We start from the raw sequence: 15,944 nt of genomic DNA on the forward strand, positions 1-15,944 counted from the left end.
GCGAGTCCCCGAACTCCTGAAGTAGCAGGGCTGCCAGTCTCTTGTAATCAGAGACGCCCGCATCTTTAGGGGCTTCATCCTCAGAAACTTCTTCAAAAGTTGCATCAGGGAAAGAAGGCTTCTTCGGGGAAGGAGTCCTAGAAGGAGAGGGGCTCTTCTCCTTAGAAGGAAGCTTGGAAGAGGAACTGAGTCCCACTTCCCGGGATGGTCTTACCAAAAGAAGAACTCGCTTCTGCTGGAAGGGGCCTAGCAGGAGAAGAACGACTGCCGCTAGGCGCCTGACGCTTCACAGGCTCTTGGCGCCTGTGAGGGGAAGAGCTTGCGCCTTTGCAGGAGAGCCTACCAGGAGTCGGGCGCGAATCTAGGATCAGGCTCTTTCCAGGCTCTTGGCGCCTGCTAGGAGAGGTGCTTGCGTCACGTAGGGAGCGCCTGTCAGGAGCTACGCCCCTTGGGGTAGAAAGGCGCCTGCCCTCATCCTGGCGCCTGCCAGGAGAGGAGCTTACTTCCTTTCGAGGAATCCTGAGAGAGGAATAACTAGAGTCTCCTAAAGAGTGCCTAACAGGAGTAGGGCGCGAAGCACTAACCAGGCTCTTCTCATGCTCTTGGCGCCTGCCCGGAGAGGCGCTAGTGTCACGTCGAGAGCGCCTGGGAGGAGTAACTCGCCTTGGAGGAGAAAAGCGCCTGACATCATGATGAAGCCTGCTAGGAGAGGCGCTAGAATCTCTCCGAGAACGTCTGGGGGGAGAGAAATGCTCACTGCTCTCTCTGTGTCTACGGGAAGAGCGGAGACTCTCCTGCTCCTGGAGCCTGCAATAGGAGGGGCTTCTATCCCTTGGAGAGCGTCCGAAAGGAGAATGGAGTCCGCTACTCCTGCATACGGAGCGCTGTTCCTGGTGCCTGCCAGGAGAGGGGCTTGTGCCCTTCCCAGGGAGTCTAGAAGAATCCAGGAGCTTACTTGATGAAGAGCGCCTGGCAGGAGTCGACGATCGTCCGTGATGAGACGAAGCATAGTCCAAAGATTTAGCTGGTGAGGAGCGTCTTCCAGGAGAGAGGCGCCTGCTAGTGTCCGAACGCCGACTAGACGAAGGTCTCTTAAAAGAGCTCTTGACAGGAAGAGAGGTGTCCTTCCTGCGAGAAGACCCCTTGGAAAGAGAGCCTACTAATGTAGACAACTGTTCTTGTAGGCCCACCAAAAACTTCTTGGTAGAAGAGCGAATTCCTTCAGGATAAGAATCAGGTGACCTCATTGCTCTCCTCTTCTGAGCGGGAGAATACTCCGGAAAAGGCTCGGGGCTGGAGTCTAATGCGTCTCCTCCAGGAGGCTTCCAGGCTCTTTTCAGGGGGCGCGACTTCGAAGCGGAGCTCCATCCACGTCTCGGTGAGGAAGAATCTGAGTCGGAAAAACACTTCGTAAGGATGCTTTGTCTATAGCAATCCAAGGCAGCCTGGGACGAGTCTACAGGTTCTGCCGAAGGGACGCCTGACCGTTGGGAATACTCTACATCCCCCTTGCGGCTTTCGACATTCCTCCTCCCTTGGTCATGGGAGTCTGAAAGAGGTCTAGGCCTAGGAGCAATGCGGAGTCGGTCAGACGCCCCCTTCACTGCACTGGGGACACTGCACACGTCACTGCACAATTCACTCTTACCTTGTTCCATCTCTCGTAATTGCGCTTGCAAATTACGGATTGACGCTTTCATAGCAGCCCTCTCCGAAGACGAATCTACGAGTTCGCTGCGGGGGGAAGGAGCTGAAACCACGTTAGAAGTAGGAGAAACTACATTAGGGTTAGAATGACCGTCCTGATCAATAGAGCAGGACCTACTGGAACTTCTAGCTGAAGCCTTCCTATTTCTATCTTTCTCCAATTTCTTTACATACGCAGTCAAACTCTTCCATTGAAGCTCAGTCAAACTTCCACATTCATCACAAGTGTTACTGACAGAGCATTCATTCCCCCTACATTTAATACAAATAGTGTGAGGATCTACCGAAGCTTTTGGCAACCTCACCTTACATCCTTCTTTCATACACACTCTAAAGCGCCCCCCTTCAGGTACAACATCAGATATACTGAAGAAAAATGCCAAAAAACGGTCCAAAACAGCGTATGCGAAAGCCAAAGATTAAATACTTCACCAAAAACAATCCTCAGCAAAGCAAGCAAGAATTCCATGCAGGAGGAACCAACAACGATGTTGTCGGTACCGGCGACAGAGAAAATCTGATTAGAAAACGGGAATGGTTCCTATTCCCGCCACCCAGCGGCGGGAGAGGGTGATCACCTGACCTACCTGTAGCGTGTGCCGCGAGTTTTGAATTCTGTCGGGACGTCAGAGACATTAGCTAAGTATATATCTGCCGGGGAAGTTGCATGTACAAAAATAATAAATCACTTTATGTGTAGATATACCGGAGCAAATAAAATATCAATAACAGATTGTGCAGATAAAACTTATCCATCTTTTGATGCACAGTGCAAAAAACAGTGAAATAAACAATCAACAAAAGCTGTATGGAGTAAAGGGAAGAAAACCTTACTCCTCAAAAATATGTTTTACCAGATAACCCTAAGAGTACAAGCAAAACCAATGTTACAGTGAACCATAATACCCCCAGAACCACCAATAGGAAAAAGTATAAATTGAAGTGAAAGAATATTACACCTATCCTTGTCCTGAAAGAAGCCCTGGGTCTTCTTCACTGAAAAAAAATACAATTTTCTCCTTGTCAAGCTATCATCTTCTGTGGAGTGAAATCCTAAATATCAGTGTTTTCTCTTTTGGAAACAAGGTTCTCCAATGGCGAATTGATCTGAAATGGACAATGAAAACAAATACTGCGTAAGAGAGAGATGGGCTAATCCTTCAACACCTCAGCAAAAAAGCCCTGAGAAATGAGCACCAGCAGTTCTTCCAAGCCAAAAATATTTAAAAACTAAATTGTTGCTTAAAATGTAGATAAAACAACCTATATAGCACCTCATGATATCTAGGATGATTTTGTAAATTTTGCCTAAATGATAGCAATTAGTTTGTTTTGAAACAAATGTAAAAATTTGATAGGTTATTCTTTAAGAGAAGAGTATAATTTCTTGCTCTTAAAGAATTACTTTATTTGTACTTTATGTACAAATGGATACACTTAGCAATAACAATCACAAACTTCATGAATCCCATATCATTGACAGAGACCTGCTTTAAGTAAACTTTTATTTGTCATTCAATATATTACAAAAATAAGAGTTCATGGCTTACTTATATGGCTAAAATTGTGTTCTGTTTAGTCTGACTAATCAGAACTTGGGTAGATAACAATATTATGATATAAAAAATCTTTCAAATATCTGCATTTTTGTTGGCTATTTATCATCATCTAAGTATAACAAATTATTCAAATTTGGCATCAACAGAGTATAACAAATCCTTCAAGATTATAAGTGTTGCAAATTATTTCAAATTTTCCGTATCACCAGGTACAGGAAGGTTCAGATGAAGAGGACCCCCTGCCAGTGCAATGCTGGCTTCAACTAACAATGACAGAAGAAGAACAGAGTAAATGCTATAAAAATCCTTGAAAAAATCTTTTATCAAATTCATTCTGTAACATTTTCCAGCTTCCTCTTCTTAGATCCTTGTCTTTCTGCATTTTGGAAAGATGTGCTTTGAATTTCATCATCAGTGACAGGCACGTCATCTTCGATTAGGTCACGAATTCCTCCAGCTGTTACCTGAGAATAACCCTTATTATTATTTTCCATGGCTTAATTCAGATAAAAAAATAACTTATCATTATAAAAACTGTCAAAAAGGGGATGCAAAGATTGTAACTAATGTTTCTAAGGTAAAATTAGCAGAGGAAGACATAAACACCAAATCTCTGCATTTAAGATGATTTCAAACTTAACCCTCTTACGCCGAAGCGGTAAAAAAAAAATTGTCTCCCGTGTGCCGGAGGTGTTTCAGAGTGAGCGCGGAAGCGGAAAAAATATTTTTAAATCACGCGCCTTGGGGGATGCTGGGAGTTCACGGATCAAGGTGTTGTTTTGTTTACAATCGTTACGCAGGCGCGCAAGCGCGAATTTCTTTCTTGCCACACTAAAAAGTATCTATGACACATCTCGGAAATTATTTCGTCACTTTGACATAATTTTTGTACCATTGTAAATTAGCCGTTACATGAAGTATTATATATGAAAATGTGTGCATTTTTATGTAAAATACAACAATAAAATACTCATGATTGTAGCTTTTATCAGTTTTGAGATATTTTCATATAAATAACAATAAGTGCCAAAATTTCAACCTTCGGTCAACTTTGACTCTACCGAAATGGTCGAAAAACGCAATTGTAAGCTAAAACTCTTATATTTTAGTAATATTTTTTTCAAAAAATCACAGCGCGCTTAGTTTTCAAGATTAAGAGTTAATTTTGGCCTCCTTTTTTTTGTCATTGGCTGAAGTTTAGTATGCAAACATCAGAAATGAAAAAAATTAATCATTATCATATATAAAAATAATGCGATATATGATAGCGCAAAAACGAAATTTCATATATAATTGTATTCAAATCGCGCTGTGCGCAAAACGGTTAAAGAAGGTAACAAGTTAATTTTTTTTTCGTTGTAATGTACACTAAATTGCAATCATTTTGTATATAACACAATGTAAAAACAATAAAAGCAACACAGAGAAAATATTATCACAAAATAATGCATGAATTTATAACGCCGCGGACGTAAACAAATATTTTTTTTTAAAAATTCACCATAAATCTAAATATTGTCCTAGAGACTTCCAATGTCTTTCAAACTGAAGACAAATGATTGAATATTACTATACTGTAAGAGTATTAGCTTACAATTGCAGTTTTCGACCATATCTGACGAGTTAAAGTTGACTGAATGTCAAATTTTTTTTTGTATATATATTTTTTATATGCAATTATTTCGGAAATAAGAACAGCTACAACCTTCAAAATATATTTTTTGTTTTATTCTACATGAAATTGTGCACATTTTCATATATAAAACTCTATGAAATGCCTAATATGAAATGAGCAAATATTCCGAGAATGGTACGTAACGCATTTCGGGCGAGATTTGTGGCGGAGAATCCGCGCGCGGGACGGAAGGAAAGATTTTTTTTTTAATTCACCATAAATCCTAAATATTTTGCCTAGAGACTTCAAATTTGTTTCAAGATGAAGATAAATGACTGAATATTACTAGACTGTAAGAGTTTTAGCTTACAAATTGCGTTTTTCAACCATTTTTTTTTTTTTTTTCGGGGTAGAGTCAAAAAGTTGGACCGAACGAAGTTTTTTTTCTATTTATCGTGATTTATATGCAAATATTTCGAAAATGAGAAAAGCTACAAGCCTTCAATTTATTTTTAGTTGTATTCTACATGAAATTGCGCACATTTTCATATATAAAAACTTTATGTAACGGCTAATTTAAAATGGTGCAAACATTACCACAATCGCCGTATGATTTTTTCGGAAGAGTTACCGCGCGGGACGTAAAGAAAATGTTATTTTTTTCATAAATTCACCATAAATCGAAATATTGTGCTAGAGACTTCCAATTAGTTGCAAAATTAAGGTAAATGATTGAATATTACTAAAATATAAGAGTTTTAGCTTACAATTGCGTTTTTCTACCATTTCGGTAGAGTCAAAGTTGACCGAAGGATTGAAATTTTGGCAATTATCGTTATTTTATATGAAAACAATATCTCAAAACTGATAAAAGCTACAATCATGAGTATTTTATTGTTGTATTTTACATAAAAATGCACACATTTTCATATATAATACTTCATGTAACGGCTAATTTACAATGGTACAAAAATTATGTCAAAGTGACGAAATAATTTCTGAGATGTGTCATAGATACTTTTTAGTGTGGCAAGAAAGAAATTCGCGCTTGAGCGCCTGCGCGCCTGCGTAAAGATTGTAAAGAAAACAACACCTTGATCCGTGAACTCCCAGCATCCCCCAAGGCGCGTGATTCAAAAGTTTTAGGCTGGTAGGCCTATAAGTATTTTTCCGTGAATTTTAAAAAAACTTTTGTAAGTCGACGTAAAATACGTCCAGTCGGCACACGGCAGACAAAAAATGTCGACGTAAAATACGTCCAGTCGGCGTAAGAGGGTTAACAGCTACCGGAAGACTACACAGAAGTCCTCCTAAGACCACACTGGAACAATTGTATCACCTCCAGTGTGCAGTCCAGTCCTGAAATATGCGTGATCAGATTGTGTGATTTCCCTTTTATGCGGTCGCTAGTTCTCAAAAATAGATTTCCAGTATCTTTGCAGCCGTTCAAAGTCTGTGAGTCATGTGCCATAAATATATCAAATTTATTGTCTTTTCAAGCATTTTAGGTGGGGGGGGGGGGGGGGGGTGGGGGGGGGGGTTTGCTTTTGGCTGGATCTGAGAGAAGGGGTGGGGGGAATGCAAGAGAAAGATTTCCTGCTTGCCCATTAGCTAAGACAGAAGGCTCCGCATCATGCATTTGTGACGTCGTAGTGCAGTGTGTATAATGATCGGTATCATCATCATTTGCCATACATATTATTCAGATCTGCGAAGTGTATTCTGATCATCCACATCATGTATGCATCTGCCTAGAAGTTGAAGAGGAAGACATATTTTCTCGAAACAAAAGCTTGTCCTTAAGTTAAAAACGGAGGAAAGAGAGCAAACTTCCAGTTTGGTTTGGCAGCCGCCGACAACTTGAAATCCGTCATTGCTGAATATAAAGTAAGAATTTTTTTTATCTAGGTTAACTTATTTTGACTAACTTTTGGCATTTAATAATTTATTTTCTTCTATTGTGAAATGTTATTGTTATAATTACAATTAAGTTTGTTCATACTTACCTGGCAGATATATATATAGCTGTATTCTCCGAAGTCCGACAGAATTTCAAAACTCGCAGCACACGCAGTGGGCGGCCAGGTGGTAGTACCCATTCCCGCGCTGGGAGGCGGATATCAGGAACCATTCCCATTTTCTATTCATCTTTTTATCAGTGCCACTGTCTCCTGAGGGGAGGTGGGGGGTGGGCACCTAATTATATATATCTGCCAGGTAAGTATGAACAAACTTAATTGTATTAAATAACAATAACATTTTGTCATGAAACTTACCTGACAGATATATATATAGCAGAATCCCACCTTCGGATGGTGGGAAGAGACAGAATAGGATTTGTAGGAAACTTAAATTAAATAGATGATGTACACCTTGGTTCCTCACCTGTTAGCAAAGTAGACTCTGTGATTACTGTCACTTTAAGCCTGCTTGTGCTTAATCAGAGCTGCCAGCCAGGTGGAGACCTGTAGTGCTGGTGCGCTCTGGATGCTCTGTCAACTGGGGACGTGACCTCGACGTGACAAGAGCATAGAGCATACATATGAGGGCAACGAAGCAACTGACCACCACCTGACCAACTATCCAAGACCCCTGAACACTAAGCTAAGAGATGGGAGGTCTTCACCAAAGACTCACCACAACCAAAGAACACAACAACTAAAAACTAACCTAAACCTAACTAAGGGATAGGGAGAGAGCTACCTTCAGCCCCCAAGACTGTGTCTGCAGAACGTATGGCCCAAGAGAACAACAGTCCTCGTATATCGTTCTCACATCTCTCAAGTAGTGTGAGGCGAATACTGAATTGCTCCTCCAGAAGGTGGCGTCAAGGATGTCCTTGATCGACATGTTCCTTTGGAAGGCAAGCGAGGTTGCGACAGCTCTGACCTCGTGAGCTTTCACTCGCAAGAGGCTCAAATCGGTCTTCTGGTAAGACGAATGAGCCTCCTTAATCACGTCCCTCAGAAAGAACACCAAAGCATTCTTGGATAATGGTATATCGGGCTGTTGAACCGAACACACAGATTATCTGAGGGACCTCGTACCTCCTTTGTCTTGTGGACATAAAACTTTAGAGCCCTGACAGGGCACAGGGCTCTCTCAGGTTCTTGGCCCACAAGGCTTGTCATACCCTTAGATTTCAAAGCTCCTTGGCCAAGGGTTAGACGGGTTTTCATTCTTTGCTAAGAAAGTGGGACTCAAAGAGCGACCGCATTGTCACCTTTGAAGCCCACTCGCTTACAAATGGCTTGAATTTCGCTAACTCTCTTCGCCGTCGCCAGAGCAGTTAGGAAAGAGCCTTCTTCGTTAAGTTTCCTAAGAGACGCTTCATGGAGAGGCTCGAAAGGACTCGACCATCAACAGTCTAAGGACTAAATCTAAGTTCCAAGAAGGAGGCCTCGCCTGAGGTATCTTGGAAGTCTCAAATGATCTCAGGAGATCGTGAAGATCTCTGTTGTCAGTAAGGTCTAGGCCTCTGTGTCGGAAGACTGCTGACAGCATACTCTTATATCCCTTGTTTATGGTCGGGACTGCCAGCTCTGCACATTTCTTAAAAATAGCAGGAAATCGGCTATCTGGCTCACAGAGGTAGTGGAAGAGGAAATTCCCTCCTTCTACACCTATGCCCTGAAGGAAGCCCACTTCGACTGGTAAAACAGCTCTCAAGGAAGTCCTCCTGCATTGGCAATCGCCTTCGCAGCTGCTTTAGAAAAACTCTCGCTCTGGCCAACTTTTCGATAGTCTGAACGCAGTCAGACCCAGAGCGGAGACGGTCGGGATATCTTGCGAAGTGGGGCTGTCTGAGTAGATCTTTCCCTCCAGGGCAAGTCCTCGGAAAGTCTATGATGAAGGACATTACCTCCGTGAACCATTCCTTTTTTTTCGCGGGCCACATCGGGCGATCAGGGTCAACCTCGTCCCCTCCGATGCCGCGAACTTCCTTACTACTTCCCCCATGATCTTGAATGGCGGGAAGGCATACAAGTCTAGGTTCGTCCAGGTCCCAGAGCAGAGCGTCTATAGCGACTGCTCCCGGATCCAACACGGGAGCAATAAAGAGGCAACCTCTTCGTTCGTGATGTCGCAAATAGGTCGACTAACGGACGCCCCCACAGTCTCCAGAGCTCTCGACAGACGTCCTGGTGCAACGTCCATTCCGTCGGCAGGATCTGATCCTGTCGGCTGAGAAGGTCTGCTCTGACGTTCTGGACTCCTGCGATAAATCTCGTCAGGATCCTGATCCGTCTCGCATCTGCCCACAGCAGAATCTCCCTCGCTAAGTAAAATAGAGGACGGGAGTGTGTACCTCCCTGATTCTTTAGGTACGCAAGGGCTGTGGTGTTGTCCGAGTTGACTTGGACCACTTTCTCTGCAACCTTTTGCTGGAAGAACTGTAGCGCCAGGAAAACCGCGCTAGTTCCTTCACATTGATGTGCCAGGACACCTGTTCCCCCCTCCAGGTGCCTGACACTTCCTCCCCTCCTAGTGTTGCTCATCCCGACACCGAGGGCGTCGGGAAAACAACACTAGGTCGGGGCTCAGAAGCTTTTAGGGACAACCCCTCTCGAACTTCCGAGGATCTAACCACCATCTTAGAGTGGTTCTTCACCGATTCGGTGATCAATAAGGTTCGCATCCAGATCCTCTTTGACTCTCATTCTTCTGCTAAGAAAAACTGGAGAGGCCCTGAGGTGTAGTCTTCCTAGGAAACAAACTTTTTCCAGCAAGGAAATGGTCCCCCAGCAGACTCATCCACTCCCTCGCCGAGCAAGCTTCCTTCCCCAGAAGGCCGAAACTCTCTCTAAGCCTTGTAGCTGTCGTTCCTTGGGACGGAAACGCTCGAAAAGCCAACTGAATCCATCTGAATCCCCAGATACACGATGGACGTGTTGGGGTCAGATGCGACTTTTCGAGGTTGACCAGAAGTCCCAGGGACCTCGCCAAGGCTAACGTGAAGTGAAGGTCCTTCAGACACTTTCTTCTGACGATGCTCTGATAAGCCAATCGTCGAGATACAGGGACACTCTTATTCCTGCAGAATGTAACCATCTCGCTACGTTTTTCATGAGCATGGTAAATACCATCGGAGCCGTGCTTAAATAAACCGAAACAAAGGGCTCGGAAATTGCCAAACTTTGTCCCTTAACATAAACCTCAGAAACTTTCTTGAAAGAGGGTGGATAGGCACGTGAAAGTATGCGTCCTGTAGGGTCCAAGGACACCATCCAGTCGCCCGGTCTTAAGGCTCCTAGAACCGACTGAGGCGTTTCCATCTTGAATTTTTTCTTTCTATGAAAAGATTCAGGCTGCTTACGTCCAAGACTGGACGCCACTCCGACGACTGCTATGGTACCAGGAAAAAATCTGTTGTAATATCCTGGTGACCCCAGGTCTAAGACCTGCTCCACCGCTCTTTTCTTGATCATTTGATCTAAAAGATCTAAAAAGAACCTGATGTTTCTCCCCTTGATATGACGGGGAAAGATCTCGGGAGTTGTGGATAGAGGAGGGGGGTCCACAAAGGGGATCTTGTACCCCTGTTCCACTATCTTGAGGGACCACGCATCTGTATCTCTCTCTCTCCACGCCCCCGCAAAGAACTTTAGCCTGGCTCCGACCGGCATCTGAAGGACTATCTTCTCACTTAGAGGATTTAGGTTTGAAGGAACCTCTTCCTCTCGAGGGAGGAGCGCCACGAAAGGGTTTAACCTTCCTAGGAGGTCGTCCAAACGACGACGTGGTAGGGACTGCGGGACGTCTTGAAGACTGGGCCAAGAGGTCCTGGGTAGCCTTCCCTTGTAGGCTCACTGCCAGGTCCTTTACCATAGCCTGGGGGAAGAGATGGCTCGAAAGAGGTGCAAAGAGAAGCTCCGCTTTCTGCGATTGAAGAAACAGACTTAGCTGTAAAATTGCAGAAGCGCTCTCTTCTTGAGAAAAGCAGTGTTTGAAATTATACACTAACTCTTCCGAACCATCCCTGACGGCCTTGTCCATGCAGGATAACACATTGGACAGCTCCCCCAGACTCAACGAGTCAGGACTCCTAGATTGAAGATCCAGGACTCCCAAGCACCAGTCTAGAAAGTTAAAGACTTCCAGGGTCCTTAACAGACCTTTCATGTGATGGTCAATCTCCGTTGGCGTCCACGAAATCTTAGCGGTCGATAAAAGAGACCTCTTCTGTGCATCGACCAGACTAGCAAAGTCCCCTTGGGAAGACGACGGGATCTTAACTCCTACTTCTCCTTTGGTCTCATACAGATGCCGCCTTTCTTACTGAGTCTTGAAGGCGGAAGGGCGAAAGTCGACTTGCCCTGATCCTTCCGACGTTCCATCCAATCCTGCAACTTCTTGAACGCTCTCTTAGTGGACAAAGAAGTTTTCATCTCCACAAACTCCGGAACCTTGCACGACTTCGATGACGAAAACTGAGAGGGTGGAGACTTGGGAGCTGCAGGATGGAAACTTCTCACCAAAAAAGAAAGAAGCGTAACAATCGAACCAGCACCTTGTAATCGACAACCGACGAGACTGACGGCTGTTCCTCCTCACTGAGTCCGCTGGACTACTAAGCTCTCCTTCCTCCCGAGAGCAAAGGAGATTGAACCTCTGAGAGGGCGTGCGCCCAACGGGTCCTCGCCTTCAACAAAGGGCTTTCGAGATGACTAAAAAATATCAGCCTCTCAAAAAGCGACCGACCTTCTGTCGATCCTTAGAGCTCGGGAAGAACGAAGAGCTTCTTGACCGCGCTGAGCGTCAAGAGAGGCTACTCTTACTCGCTTCTCGAGGAGCGTCCTTACGCTTTCCGCTCAAGCGTCCAGCTTTCGCTTTCAAAGCGTCCTTCTGGACGCTCTCGAAAGCCTTCTCAAACAGGCAAAGCGTCAAGCAAAACATCCCGCGACGAGCGTCTTCAAAAGCGTCCTGCCGAGCGTCTTCAAAGCGTCCTTGCCGAGCGTCTTCAAAGCGTCCTGCCGAGCGTCTTCAAAAAGCGTCCTCCAAGGCGTCCTGCCGAGGCGTCCTCCAAGGCGTCCCTGACGCGCGGGCCTGATCAGGACGTCGAGAGGGAAGAAAAGCGTCCTGTCCACGAGACTTCCTACCCGCATAACCGAGAAAAACAAGGAAGCTCCGAAGGAGAAGCAAGCGGAGACAGAGACGAACGAGGAGAACGGAGAAGGGGGACTGCCTCGTCCTCTTGACAGGCAGTCTAGCGTCCTTCCTACGTTTAGGCTCAACTGCTGCTGGGCGAGTCTTCTGAGCCATTAACGCCGACATTGTCTTGAAGAGACCAAGAATACTCTTCGTATGCGAAGAAAACGAGAGAGGTGAAGGGCTGCGCCTGCGAGAAAGAGCGAGGGCGAGGGGACGCCTCCTTCCTTCTCACAGGTACGCAACTGCTCTCCGAGGCGCGAGAGAAGCGCTTCTCAGCGTCGTCCTCGGACGAGTCCTACCTCTCTTCTGTGGAGGAAAACGCGTCATACGACGCAGGCGAAGACCGCAACGATAGCGGAGAGAGGGGACGTAAAGCGTCCTCCCTCGGAAAAAGTCCTTTTCCACGACGCGAGTCTCTCCGATCGCGTCCACCCTTGCGCGGGAGGGCGCCTCGGAGGACGAAAAACAGTCCTTAAGATGCGAGCCTGAGCACGCTCCTTGGCAGCCTGGGAAGTAGCAACAGGTCCTGCCGAGGGACGCCAGATCGGTGGGGAGCCCCCGTAACCCTCTTGCGGCTTTCCGACATGCCCACTCCCTGATTCCCTGGGAGTCCCGACAGTCTAGGCCTAGAGGGCATTATGGGGCCGATCTGACGCCCCCTCCACAACACTAGGGGCACGATCCACACTTTACTTTTGCCGTTTTCTAGGGCCAACACTTGGACTCTAGAGTGCGTAACGACTCTAGAATCAGAGAAAAGGGCATTACCTTCTCCAGACGCAGAACCAGGCCCTCAGCCAACAACACAGGATTAGGTGAAGCAAATTCTACTGGTGTTAAAATAGGAGAAAATGTTACTTCCTTACCTTTCGTAGAAACCGCTCTTGGGAAGGAGACCTCCTGATCTATCGCAGCTCCCCACTTACGCCGATAGGACTCATACACCTTCCATCCATCATCAGTCAAACTTTTGCATTCAATGCATCGATCATCCAACAAACAAACATGCCCCCTACACCCCATACATACTGTGTGGGGGTCTACCGATGATTTCGGTAGCCTCACCTTGCAATCACTTCTCACACACACCTCTGAAGCTCACTGAACTTGATCAAGACATCACATTCACAGAAAAAGCCCAATCCAAAATCAAAAAACAGTCCACTATCGCGTATGCCAATCCAACAATCCAGAGTCAAAAAAAAAAAAAAAAACCAAAAGTCAATCCAGATACTTAGAACGAGTCAAATCCAAAAATCCTGGGCGGAGGTCTGTAAACATGTTTACCGACCGGCGACAGAAAAAAATATGAATAGAAATGGGATGGTTTTCCTGATATCCGCCTCCCGCGGCGGAATTGGGTACTACCACCTGGCCGCCCACTGCGTGTGCCGCGAGTTTTGAAAATTCTGCCGGACTTCGGGAGGAATACAGCTATATATATATCTGTCAGGAAAGTTTCATGAACAAAATATATTTTGATGAAAATGATTTGTAAAAGTGCTTTAACAGAGAAGCAGATGTGAGAGAGGAGAGAGAGTTAGAGAGATGAGAGAGAAGAGAGAGAGAGAGAGAGAGAGAGAGAGAGAGAGAGAGAGAGAGAGAATCTTTCGAAATAAACTTTTCAAATAACTGTCATTTTTTGTTGAATTTTTATCATTTCTTTTTAAGAAATTGTAATTTCATATCAAATTTTGAATTTTCATCAGTTCTTTTTCATCTTAGAATAAATTTAGATGAAAACGAGTACATAGTGAACGTGACAGACAAAGAAACTGAGACAGGCGCTCATAACCAAGTTTGTTAGGTCTAACAGGAGTGAAGACACGCATGATCCATCGGTCCCTGAAACCTCAAATGTTTCACAAAGTCTTCCTTCAGCAGAAGAACTCTTCACAGAGGATGAGATAGAGGAGTGAAGGTTTTTTGGCAGAGGATAGATAGAGGAAATTCCATTTAAAAGATTTTTTAAAGGAAATGACTATATCATACAGTACACTTGCACCCAATGATGGCAGTGTTTACGAGGGGGAGTTTTCACCATCCTGGGTGTAATTTAAAACTTTTTCAAGATATTAAAACCTTTTTAATGTTTTAGTTATCCATAAAAAGAACAATTTCATATTAGAAAAAATTACAGTATAGTACATAGAAAGTATTGAAAATGGGTAGTATAAAAATGTTTTTGACTGGGTAAGTTGCTGTTTGCCTTGGCCCTAATGGAATTATTCCCATAAGGTATGTGTACAGAAATCTGCGATTTTCTAGTTCTGAGAGGCCGTGGATCAACCAAATTCTCGCATAATTGGGAACCATACTGTGGTTGAAGGATCTGAATTTCAACAGCATATATTAGACTCCATAAAAGGACATCTCATCATGCTGTACTAACTGCACAACATACGTACTGCCTACCTTCCTGGCTAATGAAGCTGACTACAATGATGCACCACCTTCCTATTAAGAACCTGGGACAACCTTGTCTTAGTTACCCTTTATCTAGATAAAGACCACAAACAGTTGATACAGAGGTTCTGATCAAGTTCATCCCTGCTTTCTTGGGTAGGTTGTCATGTTGCTGTCTGCTAAAACTAGCTATAACAACTTTCCCTGTATGGATGCCACAAGTAACTAGAAAACCAGGAAAAAGTGAATCCATTCCAGCAAGTTCATGTGCTGCTTTCTGCCCACTTCTGACCAGGTCCCTGTTACTTGTTAACCAAGCTGAAAGCTTCTTCACCTTGTGTAGATACCACTGTAAGAAGATACAGCTCCATAGCTTTTAGGAGACTGGAAATGTCAACTTCAGGTACCCTGGGTCTTGACACTTCGGTAAAGTACACATTTGCAGTGGAAATCAATTTACAGTGTGGTGCTGAAATGGACTCTACACTTTAAGTTGAGGACGTACTGTACTAAGGATCTAATAGCCCTATTTCTGAAATGGCAACAAAGTTGATTAGCATGTGGGAGAGGTACCGTTGACCAATACAATAAAGGTTACAACTGCAGGGGCTTCAAACTGAAAAGATCCTGTGGTATAAGCTTCTCCAAAGAAGACAAGTACAGTAGTACCTCGAGATACGAAATTAATCCGTTCCGAGGCGCCCTTCGTATCATGAGGTTTTCGTATCTTGGACCAAATTTTACATGTAAAATGACTAATCTGTTCCAAGCCCTCCAAAAACACCCCAGTAAATTATATTTCCAGGCCTATAACACATGTTCTAGGGTTACGACGCCGATCCGACGGAAGAAATATGACTCCAAAAAGGCAAAATACTGTACATACTTGAGTAATATTCAACTGCATGTAATGTTCAACCCCATTTTTACTGCATATATTAGGACTCTAGCATATGTCCCTTAGCAATAAGCCTAACCTATGTTAGTGGTTGCTACTGAAGCCTAGTCTATGATTCTGACATCTATACCTAAGAAGCTAAAAGCTTAGAATATGCCAATAAAATGTATAAATAATCAGTATGTACTCATTTCAAATAATTATTAATTAATCATTAACTATAATACACAAAAAAAAAAAAAAAAAAAAACCTTCCAATCGATTGTTTACATTCAGCTCTTACGAGTACCAACGAACGCCAAGCAATCACTTTTCCTAGGACACAGTAAGCCATAATTTTCATTAGTATCTCTCTTCAACTAATGAAACTAACAAACAGTATACAGTGTTCCCCCTGTATTCGCGGGGGATGTTTACCAGACACCCCCGTGAATAGTTAAAACCCGCGAATAGTTAGAACCACCATTAAAAATGCTTATAACTGCCTATCTTGAAAGTTTAGATACCAAATGTACACCTTTAATAACATCCTACTTCAAATATACCTAAAATTACTAACCTATTACTGTATTAATCTTTGAGGTTATATTATTAATATCATTTCAAA

At 44.0% G+C, this 15,944-nt stretch overlaps 2 protein-coding genes across 5 annotated transcripts in view; one reads left to right on the forward strand and one right to left on the reverse strand.

Moving 5' to 3' along the window:
- Positions 1-3,198: 3,198 nt before the first annotated feature.
- The window catches only part of LOC135219377 (DNA repair protein RAD51 homolog 3-like), a 247,163-nt gene continuing 234,417 nt past the window's right edge, over positions 3,199-15,944 (reverse strand). For all 4 annotated transcript variants that reach the window (XM_064256100.1, XM_064256101.1, XM_064256099.1 and 1 more), the window contains one exon: positions 3,199-3,730. In XM_064256100.1, coding sequence (XP_064112170.1) covers positions 3,596-3,730 — 135 coding nt within the window. In that variant the 3' untranslated portion in view covers positions 3,199-3,595. The remainder of the gene's footprint in view (positions 3,731-15,944) is intronic.
- The window catches only part of LOC135220041 (DNA repair protein RAD51 homolog 3-like), a 56,081-nt gene continuing 54,334 nt past the window's right edge, over positions 14,198-15,944 (forward strand). Inside the window, exon 1 of the mRNA XM_064257372.1 lies at positions 14,198-14,226. Coding sequence (XP_064113442.1) covers positions 14,198-14,226 — 29 coding nt within the window. The remainder of the gene's footprint in view (positions 14,227-15,944) is intronic.

Source organism: Macrobrachium nipponense, chromosome 1 (assembly GCF_015104395.2).
Source record: "Macrobrachium nipponense isolate FS-2020 chromosome 1, ASM1510439v2, whole genome shotgun sequence".
In the NCBI taxonomy this organism is placed as follows: domain Eukaryota; kingdom Metazoa; phylum Arthropoda; class Malacostraca; order Decapoda; family Palaemonidae; genus Macrobrachium; species Macrobrachium nipponense.